This window comes from Dreissena polymorpha, chromosome 7 (genome assembly GCF_020536995.1).
Source record: "Dreissena polymorpha isolate Duluth1 chromosome 7, UMN_Dpol_1.0, whole genome shotgun sequence".
Classification (NCBI taxonomy): domain Eukaryota; kingdom Metazoa; phylum Mollusca; class Bivalvia; order Myida; family Dreissenidae; genus Dreissena; species Dreissena polymorpha.
In genome coordinates, this window is record NC_068361.1 from 87,688,519 (window position 1) to 87,713,484 (window position 24,966).

General features: G+C 34.3%; 1 protein-coding gene across 3 annotated transcripts; it reads right to left on the reverse strand.

The window, feature by feature from the left end:
- Positions 1-357: 357 nt before the first annotated feature.
- On the reverse strand, positions 358-24,284 carry LOC127837155 (putative helicase MOV-10). Of its 3 annotated transcripts, none has more exons than XM_052364060.1 (8): positions 23,680-24,284; positions 23,345-23,553; positions 22,408-22,696; positions 21,458-21,566; positions 20,879-21,073; positions 2,361-2,449; positions 1,234-1,337; positions 358-647 (listed from the first exon to the last, which is right to left on the reverse strand). In XM_052364060.1, the coding sequence occupies exons 1-8, from the start codon at positions 23,721-23,723 to the stop codon at positions 637-639; spliced, it is 1,050 nt and encodes a 349-aa protein (XP_052220020.1). In that variant the 5' UTR covers positions 23,724-24,284; the 3' UTR covers positions 358-636. The 3 variants fall into 3 exon arrangements, 2 of the variants coding, with proteins under 2 accessions (XP_052220020.1, XP_052220021.1); XR_008029148.1 differs by lacking the exons at positions 358-647; positions 1,234-1,337; positions 2,361-2,449 and adding exons at positions 10,102-12,012; positions 12,609-12,712; positions 19,915-20,037 and having other exon boundaries at positions 23,680-24,283; XM_052364061.1 differs by lacking the exons at positions 358-647; positions 1,234-1,337; positions 2,361-2,449 and adding exons at positions 10,102-12,012; positions 12,609-12,712; positions 19,949-20,037 and having other exon boundaries at positions 23,680-24,279.
- Positions 24,285-24,966: the final 682 nt, after the last annotated feature.

Here is a 24,966-nt window from a genome sequence, read left to right on the forward strand (position 1 = left end):
ATTTAAATTTTCAAAACATTCAATTCAATTCATTGGTTAAACGATGCTTTCAAAGCCCACATATGTTTGATAAACCTTGGTAAATGTATCAATGTCCAAAATCAACATAAAGTATTCTCGAGTTCAATCAACATATTTTCCTTAAAAAATAAGACTAGCAAACAATTAAAAAAATAATTTAAACTTAACAATGGTTGATTGAACCGAAAATTGTTGAGAAAATTAGACTCAGCGTATTGTTTCGTAAGCGCCTGGTGGAATAAGGGTTTATATATTTGAAAAGCATCAATAGGCATCTTGCCAATATAAGCAAAAAATGAACAGAATACCAAAATAGGATCCACACATTTCTACAGTTCAGAAAGCACCTAAATAGTATTCATTTGTACCAAACCGACATCCATTAAATCTATCCGGAATTGAAGACGAATGAATTCATATCTATTTACATATAACATTTGCATAATGCACACACACTCAAACCAGTTGTTAAATTGTATAATTTCCTTCCACAGTTACTGTACTCGCTCTACGTAATTATTTGCGCCTTGTGTAAACTTTTACAGATATCTTCTTTTGCTTTATCATTTTTTGCTCGGCTTTCGGTCGTCCCAAATTTTTAATTGAAACCTTACTTTATGTATCTCCTGCAAACATATTAGTATTAATAATGTATCCATCGTGCAAACGTTAAATTGACCATATTTGAAAATAATAATCATAAATCTATTCACGTATACACGTCTCATCAAATAAATATATATAATAATAGTTGGCAGTAGCTTTCACTAGAATGCAGCACCGTAATAACGGTACCTTACTTATCTTTACTGTTTTAATTGTATAATTATGTGTCTGTTAAGCTATTTTTACGCTTGTTTGAAAGAATTACTTTTATGACTGCATATAAACCAGTTGTTATAAATAAGGTCGCCGTGGTGTCCGCATAGCGACCAGGAGGTCATGGGTTCGATCCCCACTGTGGGAGCGTTGTTTAGACCTCCCTTAAAGACACAAAGTACTCGTTCTAGGCCCATGTAGCGGATTCGAGAGCGTTTCAATAAGCTTGATCCTTTCGATGCAATCGAGCTTAAATAAATAGATTAAAACTAATTGTTTTTAAGTTTGGGAAGACCACGGCCATCACATGACCAAAATAAATCTAGATTTTTGAACGACTTAAAGAACATACATAATAAGATGCATATTACAGGTCGGAAGTAGACAACTTACCACTTATGCCTCGGCCTCCATCCATTCCGTGATCAGGTGGTCCTGTTCTTGTTTGCCCTTTTTGCCCCCTAAACGCGTTGTTCTGGTCACAGTAGTCAATGAATCTTAAAGTAATATAACAAGATGTTAAGATGCAAAGGGGATGAATGGCTTTTGAAATGCAGTAAACGACTGTAATGCATACGACTATGTTTACAGAAAACATGGCATAGATGTATAGGGTTCATTTAGTATTTTGTATAGTATAATTCATATAGTATAAAATAATACAATCTAGAAACATTATAGTGAGAGAACTTCTGTTTCCATCTCGTGTTTCCTATTTAAGGTAGGCAACAAATTACCATTCAATAAGCTTAGTTGATCCAATCGACTATCATAATGCTTCATGAAAGTGGCATACTGACATCGTATCATGGCATTGAATACTTTGAATAAAATATTAAGTATTAAACCATAACATTATCGTCCATATTTCGTTGTAGTTTTGTTTACCGACTTGATGCTTTACATCGCCTCAGTACTCATGTCCTAAATCTTGTGCATTGCGGATATTAAAAACGTGGTTTTGAAACGTACAAACAGTCCCAATTATTGTATATTATCATATGTAATTGTCAGACTTTGCCTGAAAAAAATGAAGTACGAATGTACGAAATTGTAATTTATATATGTAAATGCCTGAAAGATGCCTTTGGTAATCCGTTGGCCTTTTGTAACACGTTGGAAGATTATGAAATGTTTGAACACATATAATGATAGACGCACTATAATTTATCTTATTATTAGCAATATGGTGAAAAAGTGTAAGTTAAAGGCTGATTAAAGGTTTTTAGTTTGGGTACGAATGGCCATCATAAAAGTATCATTTAAAGGTTAGTAAAAATGGGTTGACCACAAATCAATAGGCGACTTCCTATCCTCCGGTGTTCGCGTTATATCCATTTAAAAGATCGTTGGTCAAAGTGATGTCAAGATATTCCAACAGATAAGACGACCTACAACAGACTGGTAAAACGCATTACTATACAGCTTCAACGCCTTGGGTCATATTTATGATCATACAGGAATAACGAAACTCCAGATAAACTACCAGGGGGGAAGGACGCTCCCCGATGCACACTCACGTCTTCCAGCATTGATCCTGTTCAAGCGTTATGGGGTTTCCAATCACAATCAACAGAGCACGAGCACGTGTCATGGCAACATTGAAACGCTAAAACATAATAAACAAGAATGCAGTTCATCTTCCTTTCTTTTCCGTTTTCCAAATCATAATAAAGTGATATTATGGTCATTTATCACTGTTGAATTGAGCTAAAAATAATTAACAGACCAACTATCTGCAACTCAAAAACTGTGTCTTTGTGTCGTATAAACGAATCTGCACTAAAACTAAATTTAGATTCATTTCGTAAATGCATGATCTGTTGTCAAACGAAAGTACGGTTGATATTCAAATGCATTATTTTTCTCTTTCCGGGATATTGTTTTTGTATGACGATGCTGCATTAACACATAACAGTGAATATAAAGTGCAAACACCGAAAATAACGATTGACCCTTATAAACATAGCATATACTGTTAGATGCGCATAATATCACTGTAATTGTTGTTTATAAAAAACAGAAAAAAGACTGTCAAACGAAACGTTTGATGAAACTCGAACTATAATCAATCTCACTATTTGTTAACACATTTCTATGTTGAAATATATTGTATTACGTGAGTTCATTTATATCATCACTGGATCATTAAATTATATCCAAAGTAAAGAGTTTTTAATGTGGACATGGTTTAATTGATAATTATGTAAATACGAGTGCTGGTGCCTTTAAACAAACACACCTTTGGGTTACGCAGAAAGCCGATGTTGAATACCATTTCTATGTCCATGTAGGCCAATGTCATATCACTAAACACGGTGGATATGATGATGACCTTGAACTCTTGACCTTGGAACGCCTCGACTGGACCCACAGTTATTTCATTTTGGTTATCAGTATGTCTCTTAGCTGGCAGCATTTGTCTTATCTTGGAAACCTTTACCCATGGAAAGAATTGCCACCAAATTTATAACACGTATCATTTTCGGTGTAAGTATATAAGTCAAAACATTTATGATTACACAATATTAAGACAACGGCAACAACACGAATATCGTATATTTACAGTTGTGTATTACACGTGATGATTGAAATGGAGAAAACATAAACACTTTGTAACACAATACATATTTGTTGAACGCTTGCTATTTATGAGTTTCATTAACTTAAATTATAGTGTCTATATGCATTTGAATTTAGGTTTTGTAATCACTTATCTTTATTTTCGTACAGTTTGATGCTGTTAAATTACTGAAGGGCTATTGTTTTAAGGACAAGTGCTGGATTTCAAAAAAGTCCTATTGCATTTATCAACTCACCTGTTTCTTATATGGAGCGATGATTCCAATATCAGAGGGTTTTAATTTTATTCCTTTTTTCTTCTTCAGCAATGCAGTCAGGTACATATCAATCTGCGTTATTTCATCTCTGTAAAGCAGAGTAAAACATAATCAAGAAAGAAGACCAAGCACATATGTACTATATCAAATTGCTTTATAGGTGTAATATGTCATAAAATAGTGTCAGTTAGAGCAACCGGTGTTTAAGGGATATTGTTGTGACTTTTACGACAGCTGGACGGTTTAATGGTTTCAATTGTGTATGCAATTTAAGTAAGTAACCTAGATGTTGTTGTTCAACCAAGATGTTTTAAACCAGATTTAAATGTCCTATATATTGTGAATATTAACACTCTAACCAACTTTCATCAAGCGTGAGTCATAAATGATTGACAGGAAGTGTTTTAGGATTAACATGATGACCTATTTTCTTGACGCATTTGAACCAGATTTAAACATTGCCCAAATGATGTCAAGATAATGAAGTAATACATTTTATCTAAGTTAAATTAAGATTGACTCGTGAATGTGGACCCTAGAGTGGTTAAAAGTGTTCCTAAGATTTGCCTAGTGACAGGTTTGCGAAAGAACATGACTCAGATTCGAAAGCGGCACATATATTGTAAAGATTTACATTAATGTTTAACTTAGATTGTGCCGAAAATGTTGCCTCCAGAGTGGCTACAGAGGTTTTATAAAATTTGGTCAAAGGACTTATTTTTTAAGCATGTTACGAAGATTCAGACACGGTTGTCATATTGTTATGAATGACAGTGTGACTTAAGTTATGGACACACGTTAACCAAATAATTTTCGCCTATATATTGTCCAGATAAACAATATAATAGTTGTTCATCAAGATTGGATGAAAGCATTGGCCTCCAGAGTAGTAACGAGCTAAAAGTAACAAAGAACACCACAAATACACGACGACAGACATCACACCACGGGGGATCGCAATAGCTAAATGTCATGAAGAAACTAACCTGTTAAACCACGATGGACTGTCACCCTCCCGTTCCTCTGTTCCAAACACTGAGTGAAACATCACAGGAAACTTCTTGTTTGGCAACATATCCCAGTTAAGCATGCAGTTCAAGACTTCTGCGTCACCACATGCCTCTAGCTGATTGTTATAAAACATGCGCCTCGGGATTTCAAGGATGCTGTCATGTGACCGGTAGTTTCGGATAAGTTGTGTGATGTAGCGTTCGTCATACGGCTGGGTTTTGTACATCTCGATATCGGTCTCCATCAGAGAAACAGCTATAAGGAAATCCGAAATTACACTGGCGTATGACTCATTTATATGACAACAATTCACATAATATGACGAAGATTTCTAGAAATATATATTGTATGTAGCTGTCAATGGAAATCAATGAATGCAAAATGTCGCAGTATAATTCCTCTCTATCTCGTTACTGTTGTGAAAAGCTGTAGTCATTTTTATCTGTTTATCGGTTTACTGTTAAACACATATCCATGCCATAAATACTAGTATTCCAGACATATAGCTAGCTATAAACTCGAACATTGACCATGGCCTCTACAGACAATCATAGGCAATGTAAGCGGAATGTTAAAAAATATATATTAGTATTTCAATATACATTTAAAAAGTATTCATACATTGCATGGACGTTAAAAATTCAGCAAATGTATCATACACTTGAACATCTTGCAATTTATGATTTGGTAGGGAATGGCATTTTTATCAATAATATAGCCATAATAAATAAAAAATGTTCTACAAGATCCGCATACTGCCGCCACGAACACAAATCCTATAACAAATACAGCGACACATGTTTTTCTTCTTTGTTGGTAATAAAGTAAATAACTTGAACGTATGACGGCAGTATATACTCAACTTATTTACGTTATGGATACTGTCCCCGATTTATTCCTAAAAAATCAAATGTACTCACGTAACCCAAGGTTTCGAGCAATAGCAGAACGGCTAATCGGACAAAGTTGTTTGGGATCACCGGCAATGACCAACTGTGCTCGCATAGATTTATCTCTTGGATCCATAAGTCCAGATATAGGCACGATACATTCAGGTTCCACCGCGTGACCGCAATCGTCTATAAAGATGTGCTTGAAGTGGTTCGTAGGAAACTTTCCTGTAACCATCCTGCAATGTTATGGTCATGTTGATATTTATTCATCTGTTCAACAACAAAAACGTTAAATACTTTGAATAGCTTTTTTAGTGTAGTGTTTTGAGAATAGATAGACTAAAACTATCATACCTTCCAGCTGTTGTCAAAGTCACAACAATGATCCTGTATCCCATGAGTGTGTTTACGGATGGAAAGAAAAAGCATTTGTTCACTTGATCGTAGTTGTATTGACCCGTGGTCTGTTGAATACAATCACAACAAATTGCAGAAATAGAACACGTATTTGCAAAGTTCGATATCCATTATCACTAGATTGTTGAGATAAGCGACAACACGATCATGACGTAAGCGAATTGCGCATTTCACTTTCTTCAATCCTAAATGGCGAACCACAACTGTTTTTTACACAAAACAACACCAAACCCGTCGCTATCAGAAGCAAAACGGGTGAAACCTTATGAACACATTAAGCCACTATTAGAAATTTATTTAAATTCACTACACTAAATTATTTACATAACTTGGCCTAGTTGATCAAAATTGTATCTTCAAAATACAGCTTAAACTTTAATTAACAGCAATGGTAAAGCAAACGTTTACGGAATATTATGCTTATTTTTTTTAGAAAGTTTAATAAGCAAGTTGTTTTGCAATAAATATTAATTTAATTGTAAAATTAACAAGTCGTTATATTTATCGGCGCTTGAGAAACAGGGATAATAAGGGGAAATGCCAACAGTCCTGAAGATTCACCGCTATTTCGGCTGGCAATGTTTCAGGTTGTCGTGACAAAGCATACATTCTGAAGATGTCCTCCTTAACGATGGGCTTATCCTTTAACAATTTCCGCATCAAAGTATCAGCTGCAGAGTTTTCTGGACAGCAAACAAGAATACGACTGTCTTGGTATCCGCTGTATACCTGACATATATAGTTATATACTAGTTATATATATATATATATATATATATATATATATATATATATATATATATATATATATACATAACTAGTTATATTAGATCGTTCGTGTTGTCAAGAAGCAACACAGTAGCTTACTAGCAAGGTAATCATTTCTTTATCGCAAAGCATTGTAAATACATTTATAAAACATGATTTAATTATCTAGTTTTAGTGCAGGACATCGTAAATGTTAACCTTTTGACATTGTTAAACAATTTATTAACTTAACACTTAGCTAATAAATCAGAATAACGCATACATAAACATAAGAAGTGAAATTTTGATTCAACAATGCTACTGCTTCAAAGTTTGAAATCCCTGTTTCATCTCAGACGTTTTTGTATTTACCAGTTTAAATCTCTATTCAACATGTAAGTAAGCACTAAGTCTTAATCTTGTCAGAGCTGTTCTCTGACAATCAATATCAATACAGTCATTTCTTTGTTTAAATACATAATTCATTTTACATTATTTATTTTACGATTTTTTTATAACAGACTATGACTCTAGGTATTGATCTCAAAGTCGTTGTTTCATTTTTAGATAAAAGTCCAGCAGACAATGACATATAACCACATTGTGGTGTATAGAAAATATTAAAATGTTTTGTTAAGGAAAATGTCACTGATGACGAATCCAAATGATGCCGGGCTGGTATCTTTTGGTGTTTTGCGAAATCAAAGATGACGTCAAAGATGGCCGCCATTTTCAGCCTTTTTACGTTTATGGTGATATAATCATGACTTTTTGAATTAGTTTGGATGTGTCCAGCCTAACACATAATGGTGTTATGAGGGTTAATGTTTTGAAACTTAGTAATCGAATTCAAATTCCTGATTATACTCAAGATGGGTGCTAATATGGTCGTCATATAATTGTAGTTAACATATCATTCAACTACATTGAATCGGAATTGAATTCCATGCTATGCAAACTAATATAATTGTAATTTGTAATGACATTTTGTAAAGACCATTCAATATTATCCACTCAAATCCCTTAAATGTATTATGTTACCTCTACATGAAGAGATTACATTCAAGGAAACTCAGAAACCATAATTAATATACAACAATTCTGCATAATACACTTGGTACGAACATCAAGTGCATCATGGGTATGGTGTCCGCCTAGCGATCTGGAGGTACGATCCTCACTTAGAGAGCGTTTTCTACATCTTCCCCAAAGACACCAAGTACTGGTTAAAGGCCGAGGAAATGGACGCGAGAGCGTTTCTATAAGTCTGAAGCTTTCAAGCAATCGAGGTAAGATAAATAGGTTTTAATGAGAATCAAGTACACATATTCGTTAAGCACAAATTATTTACACCCATTTGATTTAAATCGGATATGCATGGACTATGCTAATTAATAAATTATAATTCTTATAATAATTAATAAATATAATTCTTTATTATGTTCCTCATACACTAAATAACAGATTACACAAGTTACTTTCATTTTATAGTTTAAACGTTTTTAAAGATTACTTGGTAATTGGGAACGCTTATAGAAAATAATTGGTTGGAAGAGCTGCTTGGGGCAACAGTTGCTGGAATCTCTAAACTCCTATATTGGAAGAAATGTCCACACAATAAATGGATATTACGAATCATGACAGAGAAATTGATGGGAAATGTGTTCAGACATTATAATATAAATTTTCAGACATTTGATTATCTGGATTTGTATCTTTGAGCAGAAAGAGAAGATGATTAGCTGCTGTTCTTTGCATCAATAGCTGGAAATTGCAGTTACAATTTAAAATTGAACAATTCCCACCTTTCGTGAGTCTAGTAAGTTTATTAGGTAGGAGTGCTGGGACACACTCCGCTACAATGCATAATTTAACCGATGGCTCGGGAAGGATCTCATAACCTTCTAATTAAACACACACTCCTGGATACAGTGAATCCTCGCTAAAATAACACGATTTTCATTTTCGATGCATTTTTGGTTCTGGACGACCGAGGGACGACAACCAATCACATCAAAACCTCTACATAAAGACATTTTGTTAACATGAGCTTTGAACAAATTAATTCATTGGAAAGAGATTGAAATTGTTTGAAAAGCACAACAACAAACTAGAAATTGCGCGGCAGAGGCCGACGCGTATCCCCACGCCGCCTAGATGTTATATTAAAAGGCAATTTTGGGTGGGCAAGGCCTATGTTGGTGGGGCCCCGGGGTGAGTAATGTGGACATGGGTGGTCGAGAGACACCGTGTTATTTTATTATTATTATTATTATTATTATTATTATTATTATTATTGTTTATGTTCATTTTTTACAAGTATGTACATGGCATATCGCGAAAAACTAGTGATATTTATAAATATAAATATTCAATGTTATAATCATATACGGCGCACGCATGTAGAGTGAATGGACACACGAACGATCTCGTCACATTGTAAACAAAATGTACCTCGGTAAGGTTTATACAGTAATTAATTTAATAATATCACTAATTAATTTCCAACGCTAATTAATTTCCAACGCTTGTAATAAAAATCAAAAATAAATTAATTAATATATTTTAAACAAATACGAGCACAATTGGGTTTCTGTGTGTAGTTCCCTTGTAGAAAGATATCAACAGATTCAGCTAAATATGCCCTTCGCCTATTATTATATTTTTGTTTCATACGCTGCTGTCAATTGTCGTTGCGTGTAGGTAGAGATCATCGACGAAGGTTAGAGTCACCACGACGTCACCAGAGCATTAGATTGGACTGACGAATGAGCAGTAAACACTGTATAGAGCGGATAAAAAATTGTGGGTCCATGTTTCCGGAGTTTGTGCTGTAAGTTTTGGTGTGTAGTTTCTTCAACAAGGTGTCGTATAAATTGTATTTCTTATATGTACACACCCATTTCCGTATAATAATGAATTATACATGGAAGCTCCTTTAATGTACCAACATGTACCATTAAGTATTTTACTTTTACAATCTGCTAAAGTAGTAAATAGGCGTATAACTAACAATGCAATCATTTCAATATTACTGTGTGCATATGTTTAGATTTAAAAATATCCGTTAATATTGCTGCTTAGTTATAATTTCATCAAATATGTCTGTCAAATGAAACTCGTTATGAACCAGCCATTATACTCCAAATAATCTTGGTAAATATTATATGTTTTGTATGTTTGATTTGGGCGATTGTGTGCAACAATCTCATCGTTCACTACGCTAAATAACTGTATATTTAGTTACCATGTCGCCGCGTCCGCAAAATTTGATCGTTTAATTGCGGGCGTTTTTTTTTTTCGTATGCTCTCCGCGGATACGACTTGTGATCAGATAAAAATAGTTCAAATGCTTTTAAAGTGCTTGTATATGTTTATTTGCGATCATGTATCTAATTGCATTTTTGTATGAATATTAAAGTTTTCTTTCTCGTTACCTGATACATCGGTAGCGGACTAATAAATTCAAATTGTGAACACATCCTTAAGTTTACAAAACAAGCGTGACAGAGCAAAAGCGACATATAAATACGTTTTTCGTTATATAAAATATATGATGCATACATATAAAATGTATAACAATATCGTTACTATAAATCTAAGTTTACATATTTCAGTGTTTAACATGATAAATTGCTGTCAGAAACTTAACATACCATGCATTTTAACAAGTTAACAAAGGGAATCGTACATATAAATATGTTTGAATTTTCTTGGAACAAACAAGCTATATGAAGTGTTGCAACGACTATTTGGTAAGTTACTGATTGATAAGCGAAGAAGTGTGAAATATGTTCCGGATTTGTAAGGCTAAATTTAAATAATATATTTAATTACTTTCCCTGTATATATTTTTATCCTTTTATGTATAAGGTAATTATAATTTAATTTGGTAATTATATAAAAGAACAAAACTTGATATCACGTGCATGGTCACGTTACTTTGTTGGGTTTTCTGAATTAAACATGATTGGATGTAACACACCGGTAAGTGCTGCTTTTTCCAAATAACTTTTTTAAACAATTTTTCTAAAGAATTTCAACTAGTGCATAAACGACAGATTTGTATGATGCTTATTGCAATTTGAAATACATCAGAATTACTTTATTTAATTAGCTTGTGTTTTTGTTAAAAAAGTCCATGTTCTATGACTCTGCGTCGCGCAAGGTGAAATTGTGTCATTCATACGTATTCAATGATTTATTCTTATACCTTAAGATATCGGCACAAACTGCAAGAAAAAACTATCTTTTATGTACCAAAGATTTTTGCAAATATGAAGTTCTAAACGGTGTGTTTACATTCTGTATAGCCATTGTGTTACCTCCTGAAAACCCCGTTGATTCTGCACCATGGATACCCTAAGTTCACGCCACGTATCACAATGCATCGCTTCTCTCGTGATTTAGTGCCTGTTCGTGTACTAATTAGTGCGTGTTCAAGTGATATTTAGTGCGTGTTCATGTATTTGTTTAGTTCGTGTTTATGTATTCTTTAGTGTGTGCTCATGTATTCTTTAGTGAGTGTTCATGTTTTATTAAGTGCGTGTTCATGTATTATTTAGTGCGTGTTCATGTTTTATTTAGTGCATCACAAAAGCTATATTTATCTCCCACTGTGTTCCGTCACACATTCAACCATTGGTTTAACGATGCTTTCAAAACCCACATATCTTTGGTATTCCTTGGTAAATGTATCAATGTCCAAAATCATTATTAAGTATTCTCGAGTTCAATCAAAATATTTTGCGTACAAAAAATAAGACTAGCAAACAATTTTTCCAAAACACTTCAATTTAAACTTAACAATGGTTGATGGAACCGAAAATGGTTGAAAAAAGTGGACTCAGCGTATTGTTTCGTTAGTGTCTGGTGGATGATGGGTTTATATATTTGAAAAGCATAAAATGCATCTCACCATTATTAGCATAAAATGAACAGAATACCAAAATAGGATCCACACACTTCTGAAGTTCAGAAAGCACCTAAATAGTTTTCATTTGTACCAAACCGACATCCATTAAATATATACGTAATTGATGACGAATGAATTCATATCTATTTACATATAACATATGCATAATGCACACACACTCAAACCAGTTGTTCAATTTGATAATTTCCTTCCACGGCTACTGTACTCGCTCTACGTAATTATTTGCGCCTTGTGTAAACTTTCCCAGCTAGCTTATTTTGCTTTATCTTTTTCTGCTCGGCTTTCGGCCGTCCAAAATTATGAATTGAAACCTTACTTGATGTATCTCCTGCAAAAAATATTAGTATTAATAATGTATCCATCGTGCAAACGTTAAATTCACCATATTTGAAAATATTAATCCTAAATCTATTCACGTATACACGTCTCATCAAATAAATATATATTATAATCGTTGTCATTAGCTTTCACTAGAATGCAGCACCGTAATAATGGGACTCTACGTAGCTATACCGTTTTAATTGTATAATTCTGTTTCTGTAAAGCTATTTTGACGCTTTATTTAAAGAAGTACTTTAATGGCTGCATATAAACCAGTTGTTATAAATAAGGTCGCCGTTGTGTAATGGATATGGTGTCCGAATAGCGACCGGGAGGTAATGGGTTCGATCCCCACTGTGGAAGCGTTCTTAAGATTTCCCTCAAAGACACAAAGTACTGGTTCTAGCCCCATGAAACGGATTCGAGACCGTTTCAAAAAGCTTTAGGCTTTCGATGCAATCGAGCTAAAATAAGTTAAAACTAATTGTTCTAAAATTGGGAAGATTGTGGCCATCACATGACCAATAAAAATCTAGCTTTCTTAACGACTAACAGTACCCACATAATAAGATGCACGTAACAGGTCGAAATAAGACAACTTACCACTTATTCCTCGGCCTCCATCCATTCCGTCATCAGGTGGTCATGTTCTGTTTTGCAATGTTTGCCCCCTTAATGCGTTGTTCTCGTAACAGTAGTCAATGAATCTAAAAGTAATATATCAATATGTTTAAGATGCAAAGGGGATGAATGGCTTTTAATAACGGACGTGCATTACAGTGCAGTAAACGAATGTAATACATACGACTATATTTACAGAAAACATGGCATAGTTGTGTAGAGTTCATTTAGTAGTTTGTATAATGTAAATTCATATAGTATAATATAATACAATCTAGAAACATTATAGAACTTCTGTTTCCAGCTCGAGTTTCTTATTTAAGGTGAGTAACAAATTACCATTCAACAAGCAAATTCGTTGAATTGATATCCCCCGCCCATATGCTTCTTGACACAAAAGGGTTATATTTGACACTGAAAAAAACATTTTTTAAAGATACAAAGGGCCATAACTCTGTAATTAACAGATGGTGTACAATGTCATTTGGCGTGCATCATCCTCTTATCCATATATATACTCATACCAAGTTTCAATGAAATCCGCCAAAGCACTTCCAAGATATGGCTCCGGATACAAAAGTGCCTATAGTAAAAAGCATTTTTTCAAGATACAAAGGGTCATAACTCTGTTTTTAACAGATGGTATACAATGCCATTTGGCGTGCATCATTCCCTTGTGCATATATATTCTCATACCAAGTTTCAATGAAATCCGCCAAAGCATTTTCAAGATATGGCTCCGGACACAAAAGTGCCTATAGTAAAAAGCATTTTTTCAAGATACAAAGAGCCATAACTCTGTTTTGAACAGATGGTGTACAATGCCATTTGGCGTGCATCATCCTTTTATGCATATATATACTCATACGAAGTTTCAATGAAATCCGCCGAAGCACTTCCAAGATATGGCTCCGGACACAAAAGTGCCGGACGGACGGACGGACAGCCGGACGTACGGACGGACAACGCCAAAACAATATCTCTCCGCCTCTGGCGGGGGATAATAAGCTTAGTTGATCCAATCAACTATCAGATAGTCTACCATAATGCTTCATGATAGTTGTAAACGGACATCGTATCATGGCATTACAATATTTGAATAAAATAGTAAGTATTAAACCATAACATTATCGTCCATATTTTGTTGTAGTATTGTTTACCAACTTGTTTCTTTACATCGCCTCAGTACTAATGTCCTAAAACTAGCTTGAACAATGTTGCAATGTGCTTTAATAGGATGTCTCTCACCAAAATAAAACTCGCCGTGATGAATCATCTATCCAAAATAAGTAATTTTTAATAGTTTGAATCTTAAAGTTCGTTCATGTGCATTCCGGAGATTAATCAAAGTACTGACAGTACTGGTGTGACGATGCTTTTGAAGAGGATGGATATAAAAGCGTCAATTTAAGTATATCTACATCATAACAATTGTGTATGTGGGTACGAAAAAAAAATTTGGTACGAAAATTTTGGGTACGAAAAATTTTGCCCAAACAAATTTGGAAACGAAAAAAAAATAAAGTACGAAAAAAATTGGGTACGAAAAAAATGGGTATGACAAAAATTTTGGTACGAAACTTTTTTGGAACGAAACAAAAATTGGGTATAACAAAAATTGACCCACAATCGCACATTCTTGGCCCTTTCCGTCAAACATCGGATAAGTACCTTGAAGGCAAAAGTATGAACACACATTTGTGGCGTACCATTTGGGTCGAAAGTCAACAAGACCTAGCAGGTAAAAAGAGAAATGTACTTTTACGTACAATATGTACGTCGAAGTACATTTTTTGTATTTCGACATACAAAATTGTAATTCGACGTTCAGTCTTTACTGACCCTTGAGTGTAAGCCAATCAAACGACGCCTTACATCTGTTGTTTTTAGAGATATTTGACAATGAACATCATTATTATTATTATTATTATTATGCCCCCCTTCGAAGAAGAGGGGGTATTTTGTTTTGCACATGTCGGTCGGTCCGTCGGTTTGTCGGTCGGTCGGTCAATCAGTCCACCAGATGGTTTCCGGATGATAACTCAATAACGCTTACGCTTAGGCTCATGAAACTTCATAGGTTCATTGATCATCACTTGCAGATGACCCCTATTGATTTTAAGGTCACTAGGTCAAAGGTCAAGGACACAGTGACTCGAAATAGTAAAAGGGTTTCCGGATGATAACTCAAGAATGCTTAGGCCATAGGATCATGAAACTTAATAGGTACATTAATCGTGACTGGCAGATGCCCTTATCGATTTTCAGGTCACTAGGTCAAAGGTCAAGGTCACAGTGACTCGAGAAAGTAAAATGGTTTCCGGATGATAACTCAAGAATTCTTACGCCTAGGATAATGACAATTAAAAAGTACATTGATCATGACTGGCAGATGACCCCTATTAACTTTTAGGTCACAAGATCAAAGGTCAAAGTAACAGTGACTTGAAACAGGAAAATGGTTTCCGGATGATAACTCAAGAATGCTTACGCCTAGGATCATGAAACTTCAAAGGTATATTGATCATGACTGGCAGATGACCCCTATTCATTTTCAAGTCACTAGGTCAATGGTCAAAGTCACATTGGCAAAAAACGTATTCACACAATGGCTGCCACTACAACTGACAGCCCGTATGGGGGGGGCATGCATGTTTTACAAACAGCCCCTGTTATTTATACCAAACTATGCGACTATCGACTGCTAACTAATAGATATTGAGCTTATTGTACATTATTATAATTATTTATACCAAATTATGCGACTATCGACCGCTAACTCATAGATAGTGTGCGTATTTATAGACCTGGTGTGGCGGAATTAACCTCTGACTTATGCAAATAATGGTTAACACAAAATACAACCAAACCAGGGAGGTTATTTTACATTTTTAATCCCGTAATCGTCTGGTTACCGTTGGGAATTTCTTACACAGCAATTCGCTGGACTGTGATATTCCGCCCCGCATGGTCAATAAATAATCACAATATGATTGATAATTTTAATTTTAAAAAAGGTAACCTTGAATCTTCTTCAAATGGGTATTTAATCTATTTCAATGCATTAAATACTCGAAACTTCTTTGTAAAATGTTTGTTTTCAATTTTGATAATTTTATTTATTTTGTCCTCAATTTAAAAAGAAATTTTAAACATTTATCATGAATAAATCTGAAGGAAAAGCGGCTCATGAGACAAGTGTTTTATCGGCTGTTAAGAAAATTTGTACAAATTGCACTTCGACGTTCAAATATATACTTCGAAGTGTATTTCATTTTGTACGTGAACTACATATTGTACGTCAAAGTACATTTCTCTTGTCACCAAATAGGTATTGTTGAATTTCGACCCAAATGGTACGCCATACACATTTCGGTAATGTGGACTACTTATGCACGTCAAAATGTAAGCGAAATATGTAAACATGTGGTAGCCTGTAAGGAATGTTTGAATTAATGAAGAAAATCATGTAAGATTATTGAAGAAATGTACAGAAAATATGTTAAATAAGCAATGGCGATATTTTTCTCAGCCACATAATTTTTGATAGTTTGATATCACAAAATGAAAGTGAAAGTAGAAATGTCAAAAATGACAACCTCACAATGTGTTGTTTTTCCTGGCACGAGAGGGCGATTACACTCAATATGTTCACATTTTTTACCATAGGCTTTGCCAATGGCCTCTATAGTATGGGTTGCTTTGTTATAATTTATTGCTATCATGTAACTGCATGATTGTGTATATGTTTACAATACACAAAGCATAAATAATGATATAAACATACTGGATGAGCCTATAATAATCTGATAACTATAGCCAGGTCAATAAAGTACATAAAATACATTTGTAGTCCCGATTTCATGAAGACTTGAGATATTTATGCACATAGAGTATCAAGATATGGGTTGATCCACAAATGAAAAGTTTTTTTGATCTGTGTTTGGTGCAGGCTCTTTTTCCATGACTTTGAAAGTTAAATTTTCATGTGAAAAGGATGTCAAATTTTTTTCTGAAGTATTTCATTCAACCATTAAATAAAATGAACTGTTCTGCATATAATTTGCCATTTTGATAGGTGTTTGTTAGGTGATCAACAGGAGATGACCAGGGTGCCAGAGAAAAGGGATATACATTTGACATCTGGTCAGGGCTTCATATAAAAGTGGTTATATGGTATACATTTTATATCTGGCCAGTGCTCAAGAGAAAATGTGTACATTTCAGAAAATTTTACCATTTAAAAATGTTTACCGCTTGACCAAGGCTCTTTATTTATCTAGCATGAACACTTGTACTTTATCTTTTTAACACTAAAAAATAATATTTAATGAAAAAAATTAATCTACCAATGTGTACAGATACTACTTAACATGTATTTGACTGTATTGAATGTAGGAACTAGCTAAAATATCCATAAGAAAAAATATCAGGGGGTGAAATATTCATTGCCTGAAGCTCTGACGCTGATGCTATGTTTATATATCTTTAAATACACTGATTAAAAAAGTAAAACAATACAATGAATCAACAGAGGGAATATCATCCCCTCTAAACAACATGATACATAATTATGTATAATATTTTTGGATCTGCATCTGGACTGGTACACAGCAGGACCTTTAGGTATGCGCGCTGCGGGAGAGAAATGAGAGTGGCTTACATTTTGATTTATTTATTTAATCACTGAAATTCATCACTGAAGTAACAGTATGGTCTCATTTGATATAGATGTACATGATTGTATCAAGCAACATAATTAAATAATTATCAGTATAAAGTACTGTCATGATTTCAGTATCATTGAAATGATTTCAGTCAAGTTTATCATTCATATCATTCATTAATGTTGTATATATTATCAATATAATTATACAAGATGCAAACATATTTGAAATAATACAATTTGATATACTGTATATAATCAGTTTTATAATGTAACTACACATCCAAGCAGTCCATCAAACAATTGCAACAGAGCCACTTGGTGTACCAATGCACCAGCAGACAAGTCAAATGCCATCTGACTTAGTGCATTTTACTATTTATAACATCTACATTAGTTAAAGATACAGTTTTACATTTGTATTTGTTTGATAAAATGTATAATCTTTAATGACATCATCTGACCATGCATGTCCTAGATTTCAAAATAAAGGCCCTGGTCTGACACATTGGTAACATTAACATTAAACTGTTACCAGTCTTCTGAAATAATTTTTATTGAACTATGTAATGAAATCTAAATCGGGCACTGATTTATCTTGTTTTAAAACATTCATAGGTCAGTTTTGGCCTCTCCGTAATGACCCATTTTTGCTTACTTGTCACAACCTTAAAACTTCCCACACTTCTATTTTATAATAGCAAATCTGGATTTAGGTGATCTTCAATGGTACATTTACACTTTAGCTCTGTCACAAGAGTGCTGGTAAAGTCAAGTAACATATTTCAATCTAGGCCATGTCCAACTCAAAGTGTCAAAGACAAATGAAAGATGCGTTCATTAATCATTGTCCCATTGTTTAACACTACTGTGAGGTTTTATATAAAATAATTGATGACCATCATGTCATTGTGAGAGAAAATTAAAATTATCTTAGTATATCAGGTTGAGCAGCCTTTTAGATAACAGAGTTGGCTAGTTTTCAATTTCGCTTCTGGGGATCAAACCCGTAGCACAACCTTCTGCAATTAAAAACGACACTCTACCACTAGGCTTTTAGAAATTTTTCGATCTCTCGTCTGAGCAAACAAACCAAAAATTTAATAAATTATTGCCGACTCGGAATTATTGAGTCAGTTCATGAGAGATAATGGAAGATGCAACATCTCTCATGCCCCCGAGCATCGCCTTAAGCAGTATTCAATTCTCAACAAGAAAGTGCTGGAGTCATTGATCCCGAGGGACCAGAAAAAAAACACTTGATTAATGTTCGAAATAAAATCATTTTATTAATGACAATACTATTATTTGAGCCAGGTCACAGGGAAAGGACAGTCTAATCAGTATCCAATTTAACTATTTGTTATTGTCAGAAAACCGCTTTTAAGCAGCTTTTAAGCGACTGCAGGCTGATCTAGATCCAAATTGGCCACATTGCCTTAATGTCTCTTTTACTGTGACACAGTTCATTTCACTTTAAAATGATATCAAATACTAAAATAGAAAGAAGAAATAATACAAACCAGTAATTTGAATAAAGATTTTGTAATCAATGTTTTCAGGACAGCTTGGTGATCTGCAAATCCCATGTGATACGTTAATATCGGGTATCAAAGTCATTCAATAAGTCGCAAAATGCTCGAATACAATTTCCAAAGCAAATTGTGACTTAAATTGATAACAAAAAATACCAGTTTTGCCGTAGCCAAGCTGTCAAGTCTTAAGATCCAGAAAGTCCTGCATTCACATCGAATATATCCTTCGATTTTAATCTATGGTTGACATTAGCGGAGATTTAGTTAAAAAAATAACTCATATATCCTAAAAGACAGTTTCTAAATAGCCAAACAAGCCGATGTATGCTGTAAGAAAGTTTTGACACGAGATTGAACATTCTCTCATGGACGCCGCCGTTGTTGTATGTTTAGACACGAACGACAACTCTGCTGGAGAATGTTATCAATTCTAATCAGCGAAGTATGCCGATTAGAAAAACTGCGGTATCTCAATCGGACTGGCTCGGTCTTTTACATAGCTCGCCATTGTGAAGAATTTTTAGATGGTATAATAACTTAGACTCGCTGCTGAAAGCAGCATCGTCAAAAACGTTGTTTTGAAACGTACTAATAGTCCGAATAATTGTATATTATCATATGTAATTGTCAGCCTTTGCATGAAAAGTAATGAAGTACCAATATAAGAAAGTGAAATTTATATATTTAAATGTCTGAAACATGCCTTTGGTAACACGTTGGCCTTTGTAACACGTTTGAAGAGGATGAAATGTTTTCACACATATAATGATAGACTCCCTATATTTTATCTTATTATTAGCAATACGGTATTAAAGTGTAATTTAAAGGCTGATTAACGTTTTTTAGTTTGGTACGAATGGCCATCATAAAAATATAATTTAAAGTTTAGTAAAAATAGGTTGACCACAAAATCTTCCTCTCCTCCAGTGTTTGCGTTATATGAAAGATCGTTTGTCAAAGTGCTGTTAAGATATACCACCAGATAAGACGACCCACAACGGATTGTTAAAATGCATTAGTATCCAGCTTCAACGATTGGGGACATATTTATTATCATACAGGAATAACGAAATTCCAGATAAACTACCAGGGGGAAAAGACTCTCCCCGATGCACACTCGCGTCTTCCAGCATTTATCCTGTTCGAGCGTTATAGGGTTTCCAATCACAATCAACAGAGCACGAGCACGTGTCATGGCAACATTGAAACGCTAAAACATAATAAACAAGAATGCAGTTCATCCTCCTTCTTTTCCTTTTTCAAAATCGAAATCTCTGTAAGTGATATTATGCGCATTTTTCACTGTTGAATTGAGCTGAAAAGAATTAACAGGTCAAAAGAGTTAGTTAAAATGTGGTAACTGACCAATTATCTGCAACTTATCTTGCTACCAGTTGTTTATACTCAATATCTATTATATTCGATATTTTACATGACTGCCCCAGTCCTTTAAGCCGAGCGGAACTGTCTTTTTATTAGGATCGGAGATAAGTGTTCGTGTGTCGTTTAAATAGATATCGTTGCAGGACATTAAAATGATCCGTAAAACAAAATTGTATCTTTGTGTCGTAAAAAAACGAATCTGCACTTAAACTAAATTTAGATTTATATAGTACATGCATGATCAGTTGTCAAACGAAAGTACGGTTGATATTCAAATGCATTTTTGTCTCTTTCCGGGATATTGTTTTAGTATGTTGATGCTGCATTAATACATATAAGTTTATATGAAGTGAAACACCAAAAATAAAAAACGGTTGCGATAGACACCTATTAACATAGCATATACTGTTAGATGCGCATAATATCACTTTAATTTTTGTTTATATAATAAAGAAAAACGACTGTCAAACGAAACTATTGATGCATTTTGAACTATAATCAATCTCATCATTTGTTAATACATTTTCATTGTTGAAATATCTTTAATACGTGTTTCACGAGTTCATTTATATCATCACTGGATCATTTAATTATATCCATGGTAACGCGTTTTCCATGTAATTGATAATTATGTAAATACGAGTGCTGGTGCCTTTAAACAAACATACCTTTGGGTTACACAGAAGGCCGAGGTTGAATACCATATCTATGTCCGTGTAAGCAGATGTCATATCACTGCGCACGGCGGATATGATGATGACCTTGAACTCTTGACCTTGGAACTCCTCGACTGACCCCACAGGTATTTCATTTTGGTTATCAATATGTCTCTTAGCTAGCAGCATTTGTCTTATCTTGGAAACCTTTGCCCATGGAAAGAATTGCCGCCAAATTAATAACACGTATCATTTTCGGTGTAAGTATATAAGCCAAAACATTTATGATTACACAATATTAAGACAACGACAGCAACAAAAATGTCGTATATTTACAGTTATGTATAAGACGTGATGATCGAAATGGAGCAAACATAAACGCTTTGTAGTACAATACATACTTGTTGAACGCTCGCTATTTCTGAGTTTCATCAACTTAATTTTTATTCTTTATACGCATTTGAATTTTAAGCATTGCATGCACTTATCTTTGTTTTCGTACAGTTTGATGCAGTTAGATTACATGTAGGGCTATTGTTTAAAGGACAAGTGCTGGATTTCAAAAAATTTCTATTGTATTTATCAACTCACCTGTTTCTTATATGGGGCGATGATTCCAATATCAGAGAGTTTTAATTGTGTTCCTTTTTTCTTCTTCAGCAATCCGGTCAGGTACATATCAATCTGCGCTATTTCATCTCTGTAAAGAAGAGTAAAACATAATCAAGAAAGAAGACCAAGCACATATGTACTATATCAAAATGCTTAATAGGTGTAATATGTCATAAAATAATATCAGTTAGAGCATCCGGTGTTAAAGGGTTATTGTTGTGACTTTGATAACAGCTGGAAGATATAATGACTGTGTTTGAAATTTTAGTTAGTTACCTAGATTTTTTTGTTTACCTAGATGTTTTTTAACCAGATTTGAATGTCCTATATATTGTAAATATTAACACTGTAACCAACTTTCATCAAGCGTGAGTCATTAATGCCCCTTGATTGACAGGACGTGTTTTAGGATTAACATGATGACCTATTTTCTTGACGCATTTGAACCAAATTTAAACATTGCCCAAATCATGTCAAGATAATGAAGTTATACATTTTAACCAAGTTAAATTAAGATTGACTCGTAAATGTGGACCCCAGAGTGGTTAAAAGTGTTTCTAAGAAATGCCTAGTGACAGGTTTACATTAATGTTTAGCTTAGATTGTGTCGAAAATATTGCCTCCATATTCGCTACAAAGGTTTTATAAGATTTGACCAAGGGACTTATTTTGTAAGCATGTTACCGACATTCAGACACAGTCGTCATATTGTTATGAATGACAGTGTGACCTAAGTTTTGGACGCATGTTACCCAAATTATTTTCGCCTATATATTGTCCAGATAAACAATATGAAAATTGTTCATCAAAATTGGATAAAAGCATTGGCCTCTAGAGTAGTAACGAGCTAAAAGTGACAAAGAACACCGCAAATACACGACGACAGACCACGGGTGATCACAATAGCTAAATGCCATGAATAAACTAACCTGTTAAACCAAGATGGACTTTCACCCTCCCGTTCCTCTGTTCCAAACACTGAGTGAAACATCACAGGAAACTTCTTGTTTGGCAACATATCCCAGTCAAGCATGCAGTTTAAGACTTTGGAGTCACCACATGCCTCTTGCTGATTGTTGTAAAACATACGCCTTGGGATTTCCAGAATGCTGTCATGTGACCGGTAGTTTCGGATAAGTTGTGTGATGTAGCGTTCGTTAAACGGCTGGTTTTTGTACATCTCGATATCGGTCATCATTCTCTCCATTAGAGAAACAGCTATACGGAATTCAGAAAATACACTGACGTTTGACTCAATGATATGAAAACAATTCACGAATATGACGAAGAGATTTAGAAATATATATTTTGTATGTAGCTGTCAAAGGAAATCAATGAATGCAAAATGTCGCAGTATAATTCCTCTCTATCTCGTTACTGTTGTGAAAAGCTGTAGTCATTTTTATCTTTTTATCTGTTTACTGTTAAGCACATATCCATGCCATAAATGCTAGTATTCCAGACATATAGATAGCTAAAAACTCGAACATGGACCATGGCCTCATCAGACAATCATAGGCAATGCAAGCGGAATATTAAAAAACATATATTAGTATTTTAATATACATTTAAAAAGTATTCATACACTGCATTGACGTATCATACACTTGAACATCGGGCAATTTTAAATTTGGTAGGGAATGGCATTTTTATCAATTATCTAGCCATAATAAATAAAAAATGTTCTACAAGGTCCGCATACTGCCGCCACGAACACAAATCCTATAACAAATACAGCGACAAATGTATTTCTTCTTTGTTGGTAATAAAGTTAATAACTTGAACGAATGACGGCAGTATATACTCAGCTTATTTACGTAATGGATACTATCCCCGATTTATTCCTACAAAATCAAATGTACTCACGTAACCCAAGGTTTCGAGCAATAGCAGAACGGACTATCGGACCAAGTTGTTTGTGATCACCGGAAATGACCAACTGTGCTCGCCCAGATTTATCTCTTGGATCCATAAGTCCAGATATAGGCACGATACATTCAGGTTCCACCGCGTGACCGCAATCGTCTATAAAGATGTGCGTGAAGTGGTTCGTAGGAAACTTTTCTGTAACCATCCTGCAATGTCAAGGTCATGTTGATATTTATTCATCTGTTCAACAACATTAAATGTTCAATACTTTGAATAGCTTATTTAGTGTAGTGTTTTGAGCATAGATAGATGTACTAAAACTGAAATCACACCTTCCAGATGTTGTCAAAGTCACAACAATGATCCTGTATCCCATGAGTGTGTTTACGGATGGAAAGAAAAAGCATTTGTTCACTTGATCGTAGTTGTATTGACCCGTGGTCTGTTGAATACAATCACAACAAATTGCAGAAATAGAACACGTATTTGCAAAGTTCGATATTCATAAGCACTAGATTGTTGAGATAAGCGACAACACGACCATGACGTAAGCTTATTGCGCATTTCATTTTATTCAAACCTAAATGGCGAACCACAACTGATTTTATTACACAAAACAGCAACAAACCCGTCGCTATCAGAAGCAAAAATGGGTGAAACATTATGAACACATTAAGCCACTATTAGAAATTTACTTAAATTCACTACACAAATTAAATTATTTACATAACTTGGCCTAGTTGATCATAATGTTAACTTTGAAATACAGCTTAAACTTTAATTAACAGCACTGGTAAAGCAAACGTTCACGGAGTACATGTATTATGCTTAAATATTTTTAGAATGTTCAATAAGCAAGTTGTTTTGCAATAAATATTAATTTAATTGTAAACTGAACAAGTCGTTTTCTGGACAGCAAACAAGAATACGACTGTCTTGGTATCCGCTGTATACCTGAAATATATAAAAAAAGTAATATATAAGTTTATACATATTTATTTTTATCTTTATTAAAAATATTTCAGCTTTATTCTTCTATGTTTGTTTGTTATTTCGCATTGTGTCGCACTGTTTTGGCAATTTGTCACTTGCCACAAATTAAGGACCACGAACTTCTGTATAACAATAATGCAATACTGCCGGATAAGCTTTAGTTTCACTTCTTTATATTTAATCCCACGAATTCAAGTACCTGTTTGATTGCTTCAGTGACCGTTACTGTTTTGCCGGTACCCGGCGGACCAAATATGATGTACGGAGCTGGACGACTGGTACCTTGCACAATGCTCCTCACCACAGTCTGCTGTTCGGGATTTAGCGTCTTGTCAAACCACGACCTGAAAAGAAGTGATGCTTATTTCAGCTAAGGCTTTACTTTATGTACACGGTTGATACATATACACTATTCTGATAATTACAATGACAAGCATTTAAAAACCCGTCTGTCAGATGGGCGCAATACGAGTGGGTATCAATTTAAAAAAAAACAATTAGTCGGTCCGATACATATTTGTTATCCATATTGAAAACACATGCCAAAATTACAGTGAATAAAATTAAGATTTCAGTAATCGGCGAAGACCTAGTCATAAACGCACTGTTTACTGCATGTGTGAATT

Coding starts and splice junctions, on each gene's coding strand:
- LOC127837155 (XM_052364060.1), bottom strand. CDS start 23,723: ATGGGATACAGGATCATTGTTGTGACTTTGACAACATCTGGAAG. Junction 23,554..23,679: donor ACTTTGACAACATCTGGAAG/GTGTGATTTCAG, acceptor TTGACATTGCAG/GATGGTTACAGAAAAGTTTC. Junction 21,567..22,407: donor AGTCCATCTTGGTTTAACAG/GTTAGTTTATTC, acceptor TCTTCTTTACAG/AGATGAAATAGCGCAGATTG.